Below are 19,103 nucleotides of genomic sequence, written 5' to 3'. Positions count from 1 at the left end.
ATCGAAATCCTTAAGAACATTTTAATGAAAGCTAATTTTTTGTTATTGACTAAACTATTGAGAGCTTCAAAGCGAAATGTATCGATGTTTCAAGACATGAACAATTCTTCCACCTAATATATCTTTCCCAAGCCCAAAGTCACACACAATAGTTGAAGATCAAATCTGACAGCTAGAATAGCATGTCAATGAGTGCAGGTTAATTCTTTCCCAAAGCCTGAGACAGTTCCTGACCGGCAACAATCTGAACCCTAAGCAGTCAATACATTAGTCAAACAATGCTGCACTGCAAAATCCAGCAGTCTTTCTCAACTCTCTAATAATGACCGGAGACACTCGCTTGAGATTGTGTATTAATCTGCATAAGATTGAAACACCCAGAGGAATGTGTATGGTAATTCTTCGTAGCACTCAAGTTAGACATGAAAGGTGCATGAAAAATCTGCCATATTTTTTGTTAAATTCTCAGACATAAAAATAATTATTCTGAGGAAGATGGGACAGGAAAATTGATTTTCCTTTTTATCTATGTATGAGAGAATTATTTATCCCCCTCCTCCAAAAATAAATGTTGAATTTTGCCTTTTTGAAATGAAGATGCCTGAGGTCTGGTGTGGTAGCCTAGTGGCTCAAGTCCTTCCCTTGAATGCCCAGATCCAATATGGACACGAGTTCTAATCCCGGCAGCCCTCCTTCCCATCCAGCTCCCTGCTTGTGGCCTGGGAAAGCAGTTGATGACAGCCCAAAACCTTGGGACCCTGCACCCTCATGGGAGACCCAGAAGAAGCTTCTGGCTTCTGGCTTCAGATCAGCTCAGCTCTGGCGATTGCAGCTGCTTGGGAGATGAATCATAGGAAGGAAGATCTTCCTCTCTGTCTCCTCTCTGTATGTCTGACTCTCCAATAAAAATAAATAAATGCTAAAAAAAAATGAAGATGCCTAGGAAAGCACTGATACAGTGTGATGTGCCAACAAAAACCTATGCCCAGAACTAAATCCCCCCCAATAAAATAACTTCTGAAGTATCTTGGATTCCCTCACTCAAGTGAAAGGATTTACATAGTCAAGCTTCATTTACCCACAAGGAAGTCACTCTTGAAAAAACTTCTTTCATCCTGTAAAGGAGAAAGCCTCCTACCTTACAGGAAACATCACCACATTCAGGCGCCAATTGTTTTCAGAAACTTTCACTTGACACTGAGTGATGCGATCATCTCTCCAAGAGTCAAAATCATGACACCCAGGCAAAGGGTGAACAGTCCAGATTTTTTTTCAAGATGAGTGTCAACCAGGAATCTGATTCAATGAATCAGGAGAAACTCAACGATTTTAGAATGGGTTCTCAAGAATTTGTCCACATCCGAATGTCATACCCATCAGCAAAGGTAATAAGCTATTGCTGCGAAATGTATGCTGCTGGCTGTTTTATATTATTTCTCACTTAAATTGCTAGACAGTACATAATAGCATTATTATAACTGAAATGACTATATATATGTTTGTCTTGTAAAAGCAGAGAGAAAAAAATGTACTCCCAAAAATGCTTCTGAATTTTTATGGCTCCTAAAATTCTACCAGATGGTAATACTTTAAAAAGACATAACATATGTCTCACCAAATACATGTGTGTCTGGTTTTTTTCCAGTGTGGTGAAATCCGGGTTCCTCTAACATCATGAATAAGTTACAAGGAGTGAAAGACTGAAGATGAACTACCAACTTAAGTTGTAACCCATGTTCAATATCAGTACTCAGTGTGTTAACTTGCCCAGCTCAGGAACTGGGAAAGACAGGAGGTAAATGCCTGAAAACATTACATAAAGAAACATGAAGCCATTTCTCACCCAGGCTAAATGCCATTTCTTCCAATGCAGGTTAATTTTTGAAATGGATATAAGACAGTTCACTGCCTCTCACAGACAGCAAATGCATGCAAAATAAGTCTGGTCTGTAGGCCTCCTGAATATTTATATTTCCTTATGTTCATGGAGAAATATGGCCATAAACAGGTGCAATCCAGACACCAAACTTAGATAACAGCAAGAAGTATGGTTCCAATAGCGTTGTTACATCATAAATAGTGGCACACTGAACAGGCGCTTATTGCATGAATTTTGAACTCTCTCTCTCTCCAGGGTGTGCTTCTGTTTTGTCCACATGCCAGGACTAAGGACTGCTTGCTCATAATTACATAGGATCAGAGCTGAGAAAACAAACTTTATTTCCTAGCAGAAAAATATGCAGCCTTTGGATGACTTTTTGAAAACACTCACACACTTTTTTTCTTCAGGATTTTTGCCTTCTAAGGATCAATGGAGTTATCAATAACAAAATTCCAAAGCACACACATACAAAAAAAGAAAAACAAGCTAAAAATAAGAAAACCCACGAGTTATACCTGACGTTCACTGGGGGGAAAAAGAGAAGGCATCAGTTGTGAAAAGCAAACATAAATCTATTGAAAATAGTTTTGATAATCATATTCTTCTCCATCCTGACTGCAATAAAACTGTATCCGAAAGTTCCCTGTTTGAAAATAATTTTCCTGGAAATGATACATCTCTTTTTCTATTGAGGAAATAACATTCTAAGCAGTCATCACTATAATTTGCCAATCAGGAGCTTTGCACATTAATTTCACTCACTCTAAGCAGAAAGGACGAGACCTCCAAGCGAATGCCCTTTTAGTTCCTCAAAATGAAGCCAGACATCAGTTGCATCCTTGTTGTGAAATAAGGCATGTGACTGCTTTATAGCCGATCGATGATACTTCATGACACCCAATGCGGACATGACCCCAGAACAGACTGTTGTCACTTCGCTTAGATCTGCCACCGAACAGGGTGCTTGACTAAAGATTATTGAACATTTTATTCTCTGACATTGGCAAGTCACGAGAGATGATCATTAGATCTCAAGCAAGCCAAGTCTGTACGAAGTTTTGCCAATTATACTCAGTGGAGCTGACACGATACCACATGCTGATAAAATCTTAAGAAGAAGAATGAAAATTGTAAAAAAAAAAAAAAAAAAAAAAAAAAAGAAGAAGAAGAAGAAGAAGAAAGTGAAAAGTAAGTTTAAAAATCTGATTATCCAATGGATGTGTACTGACTTTCAATTTTGGATATTTCAATATATCATTTTCCTCCCCTAAAATAATTTTTGAACACGCCCATGTGTTCTCTCACAAGTCCAAGCTTTCTCTGGCTTCTCTTCATCTGCTCTGCTTCAAGCATGAGGTCAGAGCATAGCCTCATGAGAATCCTTTCAAGTAGAATATCGTGGGATTCCTGAGGTACCCTAAGCCTATCTCTACATATGTCACATCAAGGACACCAAGAACTATGTGTTGTTCGTCTGCTTCCAGGGTGTGACATGGTGGCCGTTACACAGGGTTTTGGATGTTTACTGGACTGAAGTGACTTCTTGGGAAAGAGGGTTCTGCAGGTGCAATAGCATGGCTGCAGGAGAACACAGATTCCCTGTGGCTGACACATGGAAGCCAGTTGTGTGTGACCTATTTGTTGGAAAGGCTGAGGAGCCTGTGGTCACCAAGGCAGACCCGCATCACCTGCAAGTCTGTGAAAATGCAAACCTTAGGTCCCCTCCCTAGCCCAGCCAAAGCACAATCTGAATTTTCATGAGATGCACAGGCCCTGTGCACATATAATTTGTAAGTATAATCACCGATTAAGGAGCGCCTCGCCCCCCATGATTGCTTGACCGGAGTAGACTCCGTGACAGGAGGATAATCTTGGCATTAACTTCCTATAAATGACCAGTTTGGGCTGAGAGGGCATGGGAAAAGCCTGGAGCTCAGAGGGAAAAAAAAGGACACAGACACTCCTGCCACAGTGTAGGCACTAGGCGACCAGCACCTAACTTGGAATAGTAACAACGAGAATGCAGAAATTACAAACACCAACATAATTATTCCTCTTACACATACAACTGTTACTATTCACCCAGTGCTTTACTAGAACTCTGTGTGTGTAAGCTCTACTATGTCACACATTTTGATTGGTTGTGAAGGAATGATACTTAAGCAGAACCAAAGCTACTGGTTTTTATTTGTGTTTAGAGTCATTGTGAGCAAACCTAACTGACAAATAGGAAGCACACTAGACACACAATAATTGTACAACAAAACTAAAACAGCAAGAGGGTCAGTACCAGGACATCAAAGTCAGAAACAGTAGTTAATTAAGGCAAAGCATACTCTATTAGGAACCAAATAACCACCTTATTTACAGACCAGACATTGAGAGAGACGCTAAGGGACAAGGAGAAAACTCCACTACCCAATTGTCTGCAAGAGTTTCAGGCGAACCCGCTCCTCTAAGCTTCTATCTGGCTTTATCAACAGTGAAGACAACAAGAAGCCCATGTAGTGCTCGAACACACCAGAGCTTCCACACCAGGGATAAAGGAGCCTTTGGTGCCTTCACCTGGCTTTCCTGGTTGCAGGAGCCCACACTGTAAGGACATTCCTAAGAATATCAGGGATTAAAAAAAAGGTAAAGTAAGGGACAGGCTAGTGATGGTTTGCATCATTAGCTCTTCCTCCTTGATTTCCACGGCTCCTTTGTGGGATCTCTAAAGCTTTTTTCCAGTCTAAAAGTTCTGCTAATTCAGATGCACGTGTATATTTTCAACCTACATTTTTCTATGTCACTCCCCTGTGGACAGATATTATTTACTGCAGCTGACAACTGATCCCAGCTTCTGCCCCTGTTCCCAGGAATTTTTTTTATCAACCTCACTCTTACTTTGACCTCCATTTCTGAAACGTACCATCCTCCTATATTCCTAAACTGACCAAACAGAAGCAGACACTTTTTAAAAAAAACTTTTCCTCTTGTATCAATTGTACCTGTCCTTTAGTCACTAAAGTATCACTACAGCGTCCATCCTTCTCTGCTCTGGGGAGCCAGCACAAACGTGACCCATGCACCTCCTCTCACTTCCTCACTCTGTCAAAAATCGTCTCAGAACTCACTTCCTCAAAAGACTCTCTTCCCACTTCTCTATCAGGTGTCCTTGGCTCATACAGCAATCATCTGAGTGTTGCTTAATGTCCTTTGGTGAGTTTGCCAACAACAACATGGGCCAAAAGACTTACCTTTTGCTACCCAAAATCAGTCTTCGGGTACTATCTTATTCTCCCCTAAATACCAAAACAAGCAAACAAATAGGGAAAAAAAAACATGGCTTCCTCTCAACCCTGCCCTCCATTCTGGAGTAACTTCATCATGTTTCTCTCCACAACCATTTCTTTTTTTTTTTCTTTTTCCATTTTTTTAAATTATATTGTTGACAATCTTTACATAGTTAATTAGGGTTAAAAGGTTCAAGGGCTACAGGAAAGTGGGTAAGACTATTATTTCCACATTGTTTCCTTCATGTACCTGAGGTAAAAGGGGGATTTTAAGGGAGAAGCCTCACCCAGTCTCCCACCCATCCCAGGTCCCTGATGTGGGGCATGCTCCGAGGGTCTTGCTCAAGTAGTGAATTGCTCAGCTATGAATCGCTGCCAATCTCGCCATTCTAACCACGATGAGGTCGTTGAAGAACCCACTGATTGACACAGTCCATCTTAGAGTCTCCGTTTGCCCAGTTTTTCACTACCAACATGTGGTTGAGGTGGTTGATTGATTTGCTCTGTCCTCTGTCTTTTCATGGTTAGGGTTCTGAGTCTGGCAGTTCAATTGGGGAGATCCCCAAAGAGACTTTGTCTAAGGTGTTCCCAGACCAGATTCTTGTATGCACTAGCAAGTACAGGACCTGGCACAGTCCATCGCCCTGATCAACTGGTGGTTCTCCACAACCATTTCTCTATGTCACCTCATTACTCACTAGGGTCCAGTCTCCTAGAGCACTCGTCTCCTCTTGGATCCTGCACTTACAAGCGATGTTCACCTAGCCCCAGGCTCCATTACTCAGAATAGCTCTCTTGCAGGGCAGATGTTTGGCACAGTGATTGAAACACCACTTGGGACGCCCACACCCAGCAGCAAGAGTGCTTGGGTTCTGCTTCAGAGTTCAGGATCCTTCTGATGTACACGCTAAGAGGAGAAAGAAAACATTGGCTCAAGTGACTGGGTCCCTATCACTCATGGAGGAGATACAGATCAAATTCAGTCTCACTTATTTTGAGTCTTTGGAGAGTGAACATATAAGAGCTCTCTCTCTCCATCTCTCTCTCTCTCTTTCTCTCTGCCTTTCAAATAAAAAGGTTGATTTTTTTTAAATGTCTCTCCCACAATTACTTTTATTGATCTTTCCAAAAGGCTCTCCTGTGACTAATCTTACCTTTCTTTGATTTTCCATTAGATACTATATTGCTTTTCATTTTGAATTATCAAAATACACTCTGCACATACAATCTCGTCTTTTGATAGCACACTGCCAGAAGGCAACACCTCCGTATACTTTATCTCTGCATCCTGCACAATGCCTCACAATTCTAGGCAAGCAAGAACATCACTCTGCAGCTGAAGGTTCAGCTTTGAGAGGTGGACTTGTCAGCAACCACATAAAATAGGTGAGTGGCTCCCCAGGGCACCAAGACATGAACTGTTGATTTTAAGATCAGAAAGACTCCACTTTGATGGCAGATCTTCAGTTTCTTCACCAATTGAGATTATTAAGCCCTTAGCCATTCATTTAAAAAGGAAATAGCAAGCTCCACGTGACACAGAAACCATAATATCCACCATTGTCCCTTGTTTTTGAACCCCGTAGAGCTGAAGCAGTTATTTCCGCTGCCAAACCTCCAACAGGAATACTTAGAAGTTGCCAGTATGGTATGAAGCCATCAGGTTTTAAAACTTAGTAAGGCTCATTGATTTTTTTTTTTTAACTAAGGGTTTCTTACACAATGACATCCCTTAAGGCCAAATGAGCCAACCATGATTGATAGAAGTTAAGGAATGAAGAAATGTTATAGTATAAACCTCAAAAATTATTTAGCTTCCTTTGTTAGTTTCAATTTCCACATTTAATTGCAGCTTCCATGGGCATACAACATGACTACTAATGAACAACGGCACAGCTTTTGTGTTCCCACCCACCCACTCCCCATCAGTCAACCATCCTGTAGCAAACTTCACACCCAATTTCAGGAAAGGTAAATCAATATTTGAATGCAACAAAGTGGATCTCCCAAAAGCAAGACAAGCTAGGATAGAACTTATTACCTGTTTTCCTGGTAATACGCATGAATGCCACACTAGGTTGGTTAGAATAGGGTTTTTATGACAAGACTGGCAGGGCTGCAGGAACTATAAATCATAGCTGTTGTTGGGTTTCTATTTTACATAGTTGTAGTTATGAGTCTACTCTGTAAGCCAAAACAATTACTTTACAATTAGTTTAGACATGTTGTGCCCAGAAGGAAAATTTCCATTTCAATCATCACATCTTCCGTGAATCCAACACAATGCAACCCCAAATCAGGTAGTTCTTTGCACACCTGAACTTCCAGCCATTTTCAAAGCTGAACAGACCTGTTAATGTTAGGTCCTCTGATTTTCAGGTATGCTTTCAAAGGATTTCCATGCATTAAACCAACAAATAAATAAATGCAAAATGAGCATATAACCCCTTTTCTCAAGGTGCAGCAATGTCAGGATCTTATAAAACCTCCTACGAACCCTCAATTTTGGACTGCAAATCCATCACCTAAACATCTGGTAAATGATCCAATTTGTTTACATGGCCCTGTAGCTTTTTACGGCCTTTCCATAAAGAAGTTATTACATCCATTCCCTTTATTTTGCTTGAGAGTGTTTGAATGAGCCCCAGAACCACAAACTAGTTAAACAAGCCTGGCTGAGATGGACATGGTCTCATATAATTCACCACTACCGGGGAAAATGTTCAGAACAATGTTTGTAGTTTGGAAACACCACACATTCCCACACACCAAAAGTATTTCCTGTGCTTTATGTAGTTTTAAATGCTCGGCAGATAGGTTTAATAAGTTCTAGTTCTCCATTTTTTCCAAGTAAAAGTGTAGCATTTGCACTTCCTCCAGAAGCTTTGCACCTCTGAGTGTTTTGCTCCGGTAGCTTGGCCAGTCAGCAATGACTGCAGACGAACATTGCAAGATTGCAAGGGAAATGCCAAATCCAGGCAAGCTTTTTGATTTCCTAGGATGCAAACGTCAGCTCTAAAAGGAAATCCTTTAAAAGCAGTTAGTTTAATGGGGTGCCCAACTAATGCCTATTAAAAGTGATTGGTAGAGAGTAAAGATAAATTTTCCACCATCAAGAAAAAACTCTTTTTACTACACATGAACACGTCACAACTCCTAATTTTATGTCCTTGGCTGTGGATTTAAACTTCAAACCTGTAATTTTCTCCAACAGAGATGAACACCACTTTTTAAAAGGTCAGATTCATCAATTAGCTACCTAGAATCATCTCTCAACAGCCTGGCAAGATTCTGACCTGGACTTCCTTGGTAATTTTAGAAGGCTGCTTTTTCCAGGAACATTAAAAGGCAAGACCAGTTTTGACAACCAAGATGGAAAGTAAAGTTGGTTGAATCCATCATATTCTGATACATCTAACACATACACACACAACTATATTTGAAGTTATCAAACACAAGCGTGCCTTATGGGTTGGTCTCTGATATCACAGAAGCCATTCATTTTTTAGAGAGACCACCAGCTAATGTTTGCTTTTGTTTATAAACGGACAAAATAGTCTTCCAAGAAGCGTACTTAACAGACACTGCTACTTACGGAATCAGAAGCACGCCCTAAAGCCCCTGCTAGTCTACAACATCAACACATTTCCAGCAGACACCTGCCCTCAGCGCCTCCCCCGCCTCCCCACACCCCCAACGCCAGGCTATGAATTTACAGCTCTATGGCTTCAATACTAGCATCACCTAACTTTTGTTCTTATTTTTTCTGTAGTAGTCCCATATCCTCAAATTACAAGAAATCCACCTGACGTCTGCCCTTTGAGTCTTTCACATGTTTCCATTGTGCAGTTTGAAAACATTTTGAGAGTTACTGTGTTTTTCTTATGTTCTTAAAACAATCTGCTCCTATCTTTCTCAGGTTTAAAGCACAATAAATCAGAAATGAAGCCTGTAGAGTTCCCCGTTCTCTTAAAGTCAGTGAAACTTTTACAGTAAGGGAACTGCATTTTAAAAAATGTATTCACATCTACTTACATTTGAAGCAAATGTTTCTTCTTAGTATCCTGATTGCAAATACTGATTGCTTCCATAGAAAAAAGAAATCATAAACCTGTAATGACCTCCATTTGGCATTTCTTCTATTCATCCTAAACTCTGAATGTGTGCAGCAGTATAGAAACCAAGTAGGGGAAAATGACAAATGATATGACTGTTTAAAAAACAGACGTACTTACGAATACTCATCAAAAGTAACTGCCAGGAACAACAGGAGATAAGCAGCCCACAAGTTCAACTTCTGTTGTCAATAGTTTCTGAACTCTAAAGGGACTCCAAAGGCAGGTGCCATGGCCAACTGGGCGTACTTATATATCAAAGCCAATCTCTATCTTGCAAACACTGAGGTGCTTAAAATAGTGTCCACTCAAGAACAAGGATTTCCTAGAATGCACACAGTACAGCTTCAAAGGATGGCATGGGCATTGAGACAGTAAATCCACCAGGAGAACTCAGTCATTTCAAACTCTTTAAAAAAAAAAAAAAACAGGGTATATCTAGGATGGTACACAGAGGGCCCAGAACAAACTTCACCTAGGGGAAGGATGCAGTGACTCACAGGAGTTAATATTCCACTGAGCTTGAAATTCATTCCTTACAAGCACTCCGCTGTTTTTCTGCTTCCAGTGTAATAGCTTCATTATGCTAACCCCGTGCTGCTGGGAGCTGCTTCTTTTATCACAATATCCCGATCCCTCACCCAGTCCCATTCTGCATGCCATCCATTTTGTGAATGAAGCATGAAAACAGCTCTTTGTTTACACAGAGAAGGCAACCCAGAGCGGTGTGGACACAGCCTTAGCTTACGTGAATGGAACTGAGGCTGCACAGCCTACCCCCCCAACCAGCTGAGAACCCCCCAATGCCTAATGACTGCACGTAAATTCCAGCAATAAGCAGTCAACCAGACACACACACACATGTGTGTGCGCACACAAACACACACCACAGAGGATCACTCAGTGACTGTATGTCAGCCTAGAACAACTCAAAGTGAAGACCGGGGTGGGATTGTAAATGTGAAGGCAACTTTTATTCCATTCTGCCCCTTGTTAATGTTGCAGGAAGTGCACCCCTGTGCAAAGCATCATCATGTCTGAACATGCAAAGCCAGGTAACCTTGCCACTCTTCCAAGCTCTGCTCACATTCAGTCCCCTGAAAACGTCCTGTCTCACTCTTCCACACCTCCATTCTTTCGTCCCCTCTTTTCTCTTTGTCCAAAGCAAACCCAGTTTAACACACATCACTTTCTCTGGGCAAATGGTTTTCTTTGAACTTCATTTTTGGGAGGTTATTCACCATTTAGAAGATAAAGAGCAAACTGGGAGGGAAAATAAAGCACTCCAACCTCCATGTTCCCTCCCTCTCCACCTCAGGTTAGCATAGCACTGACATTGGGAGACATAAGACAAGGCTGTGCCATTCTTTTAAGGGCAGAGCACCCAGAGAACAGGGAACACATCCTTCCTTGTGGGTTCCCAGCAAATAGGACGGCGCTTAGCCAACAACAGATGCTCAGAAATATATGCTGAATGCAAACAACATCCCAATAAAACATTAGTCCATCTGACCAACTGAGGAGGAGGCACGTGGCTCTGAGTCCTGGCTGGGAGTCAGACCAAAGTCCAAACATTAAGTAGCTCTGGGGCCGTGGCGAAGCTACTGAGCTGGGGACTCCTCGGTGTTTTTCCTAATACCTCACAGGAAGCTTAAAAGATAAACTGTACTCTGGCTGCAAGCACTGCGCCCAAGCGGGGACCCATCAGGCACTCTCAGGCAGTGAGTCAGCCTGATACACACAGATGCTCGTTCAGTGTCTTCAATTCCCAACCCCCACCCCCAGACAACCCTCCAAGAAGGCATCCAGACACTGTTGCTTGTATGCCCTTCCAGGTGGCACTAAAGGTTTTGGCAGTACCCAGTGGATGCAGCAGGGGTGCACACCTTACCCTGGCGCTCACCGTCAGCACAGCTCGGGCCTGTCTGGGGATGTTATTTTTCCTCCAAGAACCAGACTGCTACTTCTGCGTGGATGCCTCTCACCCCACAACTCAGCTCAAGTCCTCGCCGCCGACTGGCAAAGGACTCAAGCACTATCTGAGACAGATGCTAAGTACACAAAAGTCTCTGGAAATGAAAGAAAAAAGTTAAAGAGAACACCAAGAAGGAGAATCTAGTGATGCTTTGGTTTAGCAGTAAGACAATGTCCGAGAAGGAGGATACTCCATCACAGGAAACCAGAAATAGCTGCTTACAGCTGGCGCAGGGAGTCTAATACAAACTCCGACGACAGAAAACGAGTTAATTCATAACATATACAACATATATTAGCCAGATTATCTGCTCTGTATAGTTAACTCTGAGATTGTTTCCGTTAGTGTTCATGTAAACAACATTCCAGGGGCAACAGATTCCCACTTCACAACCTGCCAAGCCCATAACATTCTAACGTAATAAAGAAATGCTTGTATGAAACGTGTCTGAATCTGGAAAGCAAAATTCCACACACCTAACTGCTTCGCCTCCCTTTCTCCTGGAAAGAAAGATAAGCTAGATTCCCGCAGGAGACGCTGGACACCATTTCACCTAAGAGTGACCTTGACAAAAAAAAGACTGCTTTTCACCCCGTGTGCTCGGTCTGTCATCCCCTCCTCCATTTCTCCCACTCCAGGGACGATGTGTTGTTGATTAGCTCATGCGAGTTACCAGGAGTCACAGTGATGGGCGGTATGTGGACTGAGAGGCTTTGTCATTATTTAGCCACTCTCTCTTCTCAAGAGTCCTTGGGCCACATCCTGCAACAAATCTCATCTGTGGAAAACGCAATTATAAGGGTAGGCACCACAGGTGAGCCAGCACCAGGTCTCGGATACCTACCCATCTGCTCCTCGCATGTCCATGCTCACTCAGGAACACAGGATATTCACGGAGTTCTCTGATTGGCAGATCCCATCCAAACCAAAATACAAATAGAACAGATTGGGAAAAAAATCTGATGGTATGAAAATTGCTAGACCAAAACATGTCTTCAAAGCCAGTCCTCTGCCATAGTGAGCCGCACTCTCCTCCGCTGATTTGAACCAGACACAGACTGTTGAATGAATGAGTCATGCACAGACTATAGAACATTATGAGAAGATATTCTGCCTACACCCATGAGGTCTTCAAAAAGTTCATGGACAGTCTGAATTATGCAAAAACCATGTATGGATCTTAAAGTATCCCCATCCTACAGAACTTCAAATACAACAACAATTGCAAACGCTGAAACTAGAGTAAGTATATGAAGGGACATTGATTATGACTTATTTTTCACTGACACGAAAATGAAACCTTTGGGGGGAAAATTAACAGGCTTGGAAGCGTGTGCTTGTCTTTGTGGGCAATGGGAATATCTTGATTCACTACTACTAAATTAGTTAACACTTATCAATAGAATGTTTGCTTCTAGTTATATTATGTTGCTTCTAGTTAAGTTATGACACCGCGTAGATAAAATCTTAGTATTTCAAAGGCAGGAAAAACACAAAGTGGAAACAAATACCACACACACACACACACACACACAAAATAGGAAGTTTTAGAAAATATAAGAATAAACAAAGCCAAAATCCAGGTGCCAGAGACAACCCTACCACATGGCACCACTTGGAGAAAGTGAGGGTTCCTTGTGTCTGTTCATACCGAGCTAACAAATGAATAGACTGCTCCCTGAAATTCTTCATAACACCCTCTGCACTTGCAAAACGCCTTTTGGAGGGCATTGTATCAGATCAATGATAAAAGATGGTAGCTGAGCAAAAAAAGTTGCTATAGCGTAGAATGGAGCTCTTCGGTCACTGTAAAAAATGAACACTCATCGTTGCATAATGATCTTTCACTTATCCAACTTCCTCAACTGTCTCAGAGCACAGATGCGAGAGGAAGTTTAAAACACAATTCACACACACAACCTCTAAAACAACAAAAATAATTGTTCCAAAGGTCACGCACTAAAACCTACAGACTGACTTATAGGAAAACCCCGTTAGTCCTCAGAGCCCAGCTGCCACTGGTAATTCCTCTAAACACTGTGCTTACCTGCCTTTTTCAGTAGAGTTTTGAAGTTGTTACCCAGAAAGGCTGAGAGAACAGGGAGCGGTTTGTCAAATTCAGGTGTACCAGGAGCAGTGCATTGGAAACCAGAACTAAAAGAGGGCCAGAGAAAATTCATAAACACATGAGGTCATGACCAGTCTACACGGTAGAAGATGGTGAGAGCAAAGGAAATGTACCCATAGCTGTTGTGGGAATAAAGCGCAAGTGCAGAAAGCAAAGATCATAAAATGAACCCTAACCTGTGACCACATGGCCCCAACCTATCCGAAAACAGGCAAAGAATAGGAGACAAGCAACAAGCGCATGTCAGGTCTGTGGGCACGTGGAAAGTACTCTCCCAAGGATGCAAGGTAAAACTCTCACTGCTATCTATTTGGGCCTGGGCAGTAGACAAAATAAACTTTTTTTCTGAATAAACACAATTCCTCCCGCTGTAACTTGTTAGCACCCTCATGAGCTGTCATCAACCACAGCAGCCATTCATAGGTGAGCTCTGTGCCTTGACCCTTGCACGTTTCCCAGCCTTACACAGGTCAGAAACCTGCCAAGTCAGTGTTATCATTTATCCTTTTTTTTTTTAGGTGAAATCAAAAGATTTCTTTTTTTTTCTATGAAAGACTCAGAAGGTTAAGAATGAAGTGCACAGAAGCATCTAGTCATACTTCAAGCTAAGGCTATCATTAGACAAATGGCAACAAAGACGACCTGATGGAAGGCCACACAACAGGTGCCTGCTAACAGATAAACGACTCTGCTCTCTCAAACCTCATTCTGAATGCTTTCCTAAGCCGTCTTATGTTGCATTGGCTATTGGCAAGGCCACAGCAATCAATTTCCATTTATAACATCTTTGGGGACACTAAGTTAATATTGAATCAGAGCGGGCCTGGAATTGGACTGAGTCAACAGTGGTGGAGACTGAGCAATCCTCAAGAACAGGAGTTTCACGGGCCAGCCGGGCCTGGAGAGCAGTCTCCTGTCAGCACAAGAGATTAATGCGGACATTTCCTGTCCAGCACTTTAGAACATGTTTCACACAATGACACAACGAAACAAAGCTGAACCATCTTCGGCCCAATCTCCTCGGCCAAGATTTGTATTTGTAATGTCAAAATTGTGTAAATGTCAAATTGATTCAGGGCAATCAAGATCAATCCTAACTCAATCTGAGGGGAAAAAAAAAGCCATAGAAGGACATGAAAAATGGTGAAAGTCAATCAAAGAACTGTTGATAAGTGGTAGCTGTTGCACTAAATGGGCTTCCAAGCTGGGGGGTCGGAGGGGTCCTCTTCATCCACCCTCCATCCTCAAATCTTGTACCTTGAGGAAGGATTGTCATCAACCTGAGCATGGGCGGAGGGGGAAAATAGCTCTATATTGCCCCCTAGCGCTGGCCGGTTCCTCTGCTCCTTGGAGTACAAACTACAAGGTGAGTAGTAGTTCCTCCACTTCCAGTTACTTCCTGCTGCCAGCCCTCCCAAGAGCTAAACATAGCCCAATCCTCTCTCTGCTCGCAGATTAGGAAACACCAGGCTATTTTTAGCATCATGCATCTTAGGAATGGAAATGGCCCAGCCTCCAATGGCAACACAATGTGTGTGGCCCAGCGCAATGAACTCACCTCTGAGGAGGGTGTGAACTTACTGAGTCAAGTGGCCAATGACTGCACACGTGGCTTCAGAGCTCTAGAGCCCATTCCAAAGCCAGGCTACCAAGCACGTGGGTCGCACAAGAGAACTACAAGGGGGGGGACAAAGAGAGGCACAGGTAGCCCAGGGGAGATGCCTGCCACGGGGCAGTTGGAGAAACAGAAGCTAGGAATACCGCGCATTCTTGTCATCACAGACCAGCTTGCCTAGTCAGAGGGAATATTTCACACTGGACACTTATTTTACAGGAGGGAGAACAAAGGTTGGTCTGATCTGCTTCCTGCCTGGGTCTAGCTGGTGCTTGAGTCCTTTGATCACTTTCCCAGAGCCCTCTGCAGCCTCTGTGATTAGAGATGGATCGCTGGACTGCCCTTTGATCAGCAGCTCCAGGGGCCTGCAGGTGCCATGCGCCATCACATTAGCAGGTTGTAAGAAGTAGCCACGTTGAGGCTGACAGATAGAAGTGATACTGCGTTTTGCTGCACAAGCCGCGCACGCAAATAACGTCTTGAAGATTGCAGCGCCCCTGATCTATGTGTGTTTCCTCGAAGAAGAACACCTTTAGAATTGAAACACCAGAGCTTTGAAACACCACCCAAGACGTAAAGGGCACAGGACACCTCATTTGGGTATTGTAGGTGCAACATCCCCACCCCCCGCATTATGAACGGATGACATACGCAGCAGAAAAACACGCACGTTTCTTTTCAAACAGCAGTAAGAGGCACAGCTGGTAAACAGAGTGTTTAATATTCCAATTTTAGACAGCCTACATTCACATTGCGGTTTTATGTGCAGTATAAAATTTCTATTTACAAAGTCTACTGAAAAAAAAATGACTTCATAATGGCAGATCAAGAGAAAAAGAGTTTAGAAATTGAATGATGTAAATCATATGGAGTTCAGAGGGTAAGCAAATCACACACCCTGAGGCCGCGCCGGCAGTATGAAAGGCGCCTTTCTCCAGCTCCGCGCAACCCCAGCCCAGGGGAACACGCATCTCAGAGTTTTCTAAACATTTCAGGTACACTTGAAAGCTGAAAGTAATTCTCATTTCCTACGCAGGATTAAGTCGTTTCCAGCACACATAAAATAGCAGCCATTCACTTGCACATACAAAAACACGCCACCAGAAAGGTAAGGCTGCAGAGTACAAAGGCATGCTGGGCTGGGGTGGGGGTGAGGGGGGCTGAAAGGCAAAGGAAAGAAAGAAAAACTTGGAGCACAAGTTTCCAAATTTGCCTTAAAAGGTCCACGCCGCGGTCTCGTGACCTCAATGCCTCTTATGCACTTACTGATTCATTGATGCCTTGCCACCCAAGACCCCCACCAACACCTCCAACTCCCATCCAACCCCACCCTCCCAAAATCTTGAGTCAAGTCCAACGGGGGCCAAGCCTCATTCATTTCCAATTCCTTCTTAAAGGCAGCTCTTGATCTTCCGGCTACGGCCGCGAGGGAAGCCGCCACGCGCGTTGGAACTGACGTTCGCCACCGCTCAGGGGGCCACGTCCCCTCCCCGTGGGCGCAAGGGCACGCACGTCTGCCGCCCGACTGCAGCTACATTGTGGCACCTCGCGAAGTCACCAAACACACACATTCTCTGCCAGCCCGTGCCAACGGGGCCAAGAGCGCGCACCGGCACGAAAGGGAGACGCGAGAGACCACGCTGGCGAGCCGGGGTGCCCCCGGGCGCCCACGCGCGGTGCCCACGGAACGCACACAGGACGAGCGCCGCGAAGAAGGGAAAGAGGTGTGGAGGGAGGAGGGCCCGACTCACCGTTCTGCTCCTTGTTGTTGTTGCTGGAGAACTGGAATTTGCTGCTCAGGTTAGACTCAGCCTGAGTCCCGGGTGTCTGGCCGGCCAGGGCAGATGTCAGCAGGAGAAGGCCGAAGAGGAGCATTTGGCTGACTGGGGCGAGAGTTCACGCACACGCACGGCGGGCACTGGGGAAGCGGCGACTCCCGAGTCTCTCTCACCGCCGCCAGGGGAGGGCCGCACTGGGGTGGAAGCGCCGCGCCTGCTCTGGCTGCAGAGAATCGCAGGGTAGTTTCCACATAATCCCATCCAAAACTTTTTCCTAGAGCCCTCTTCTGTGTCTCCAGTTTTTGAAAAGGATCAAAGCAAAACCTGGAGCTGAACCAGTTTCCCGAGGTTTAAACAAATCCTGAGCTGTGCCGAAAGTGGTGGGGGTGGGGGTGACGACGAGGGAGGGAAAAAAAAAAGAGGGGGGGTGGGGACGCGGGGGAAGCCGGGGCAGCGGCGAGGAGTCACCAGCAAGTGACTGGGAGCACCTGTCAGTATGGGGGCCGGGAACGCAGGCGAACCCTCCAGGGTCGGGCGAAGCCGGCCCCGAAGCCAAGTCGGCGGCTAGCACTTTAGGGATCGATAACAAAAAGCTGCCAATCGATGCGGCGCTCCGGGCGCCCCCCCCCCCCTCCGCTCCTCTCCCCGCCCCACCCCCACCCCCGAAGGAGGGGGAGGGGGCAGACACAAGGCGAGGGCGCCGGAGCGGGGCTGGGGGGTCTCCGGGTCCCGGGCGCAGGGAAGCGAGGCCTCGGGGTGCTGCTCCCGGCTCGGCGGGCGCGCTCAGCCTGCCAGCCGTCCGGATCCCGGCACCTGGCTGCAAAGTTTTCGGCCCCGCAAAGTTCACTTCGTCCGGGCGCGCGTCCCCGGCTCCTCGCAGACCCCCGGAAGGCTCGGCCGCTCGTCGGGGGGTGGTCGCGGGGGGCTCCTCGTGCCCTCCCCCTCCCCGGCCCACGCCTCGGGCTCGGTGCTAACCTCGGGGCGCGGCGGGCGCGGAGGGCGCAGCGTCTCGGCGCGGCGTGGAAAGAGAGAAGGCCCGGGCCGCTGGGAGGCTCCGGCTTGTCCCCTCCCCTTCGCTACCTTCCCCCAGCCCGGCGGCGGCGGGCGGGCGGGAGCTGGGGGCCGTGGGCCGGCCGCCGAGGGGGAAGGCTGAGCCGGGCGGGGCGCGTGCGGGTCGGCGTCTGGAGGTGCTGGGGCCCAGGGCAGGGGGAGTGGGGGCAGGCGCAGCCCGGGCCGCATCCACTCGTGCCGGTGTGGGCAGCCAGCTGGCCTTCGTCCGACAGGTGCTGGCACAGCCAGCAGGGCGCTGCCAGGGGAGGACCCCTCCAGGATGGCTGTAGGCTTCCTCTCCCCCCCCTCCCCGGTCGACGCCCCCTGACAAATCCAGAGCAGAATGCCTGCTGAAGGGTGCGGCCCAAAGTACAAGGATTTGGGGAACAACTTCTTAGAACTCTTTTTCTATCCCTGGTCCCGGGAGCGGTGGCTCTTAGTGGTGAATTTCCAAGGGCTTGCCAAGCGTCCTTGGCTAAGAGTATCTTCCCTGCTGAAGCAAGAAAGGGGATTGAATTCTAGTATTTCTCTCCAATTTACAGGTATCCCAAACAGTCAAAGCAGCCACATTCATTCAGCAGTGTTTATTGGATCCCTGGTCTGCTGGGCTTTGTTGGAGGACCTGGGACCCTAACAGCGAAAAACGGGCACAGTTCCTCTGCTTGGAAAGCAGGCATTCTCTAAGTCCGATTGCCATGTGTGATTATGAAGGTGAGATCTAACAGCCTTCAGCCCCCCGTGTTTGTCATGCCTAGAGTGCACCTTCCCACCAAACCACGTTACCAGGAATCCCTGGCCAAGGAATTGCCTGACTCCGCAACAGGCAGGTGGAGGAAGCGCTCAAATGTGGTTGACATGTGCCGGGGCAGAAGTCAAGAGCCTCGTGTGGGCTATCTGGACCCAGGTCGGCAGGGCCTAAAGAGCTTCCCTGCGTTAACACACGTATTCGTGACAGCCTTATGGAAAGCCTGCTTTCCTCGGGGAGGAGCAGAGATTTGGAAAAGAGTGCAGGGTACAGGCACGGGGTTCAAATGTTCCAAAATAGCATTAAAAATAAATCAAAACTTGGGGGGGAAATTGTTGGCGAGCAAGATTACTGGGACGTGCAAATCAGGACCATCCCATAGCCTCTTGGTGGGCAAAACAGTGCAGACAGTAGCCAGGGACTCTCCTTCTGGGGAGGGGCATCAGGATGTCCCTAAAGCCAGTGAGGACTGTTTGGTGAAGGACACAAGCCCACTGGAGCAAACAAGGAACTGGGACTTCCTTGAGGCAGGTTTCGAAT

General features: G+C 45.6%; 1 protein-coding gene across 2 annotated transcripts in view; it reads right to left on the bottom strand.

Moving 5' to 3' along the window:
• Positions 1-17,868, bottom strand: part of PDGFC (platelet derived growth factor C) — a 132,573-nt gene extending 114,705 nt beyond the window's left edge. The window contains exons 1-2 of one of the 2 annotated variants that reach the window (XM_058657467.1): positions 17,744-17,868; positions 16,742-16,991 (exon numbers count right to left, since the gene is read on the bottom strand). In XM_058657467.1, the coding sequence (XP_058513450.1) occupies positions 16,742-16,865 (124 nt within the window). In that variant the 5' untranslated portion in view covers positions 16,866-16,991; positions 17,744-17,868. Of the gene's footprint in view, positions 1-16,741 lie in introns of both variants that reach the window. The other variant, XM_004591402.3, reaches the window with a different exon arrangement.
• Positions 17,869-19,103: the final 1,235 nt, after the last annotated feature.

The sequence above is a fragment of the Ochotona princeps genome, chromosome 32 (assembly GCF_030435755.1).
Source record: "Ochotona princeps isolate mOchPri1 chromosome 32, mOchPri1.hap1, whole genome shotgun sequence".
In the NCBI taxonomy this organism is placed as follows: domain Eukaryota; kingdom Metazoa; phylum Chordata; class Mammalia; order Lagomorpha; family Ochotonidae; genus Ochotona; species Ochotona princeps.
The sequence above is the reverse complement of the archived record's forward strand: the minus strand, read 5'-3'. Positions and strand labels throughout refer to the sequence as shown.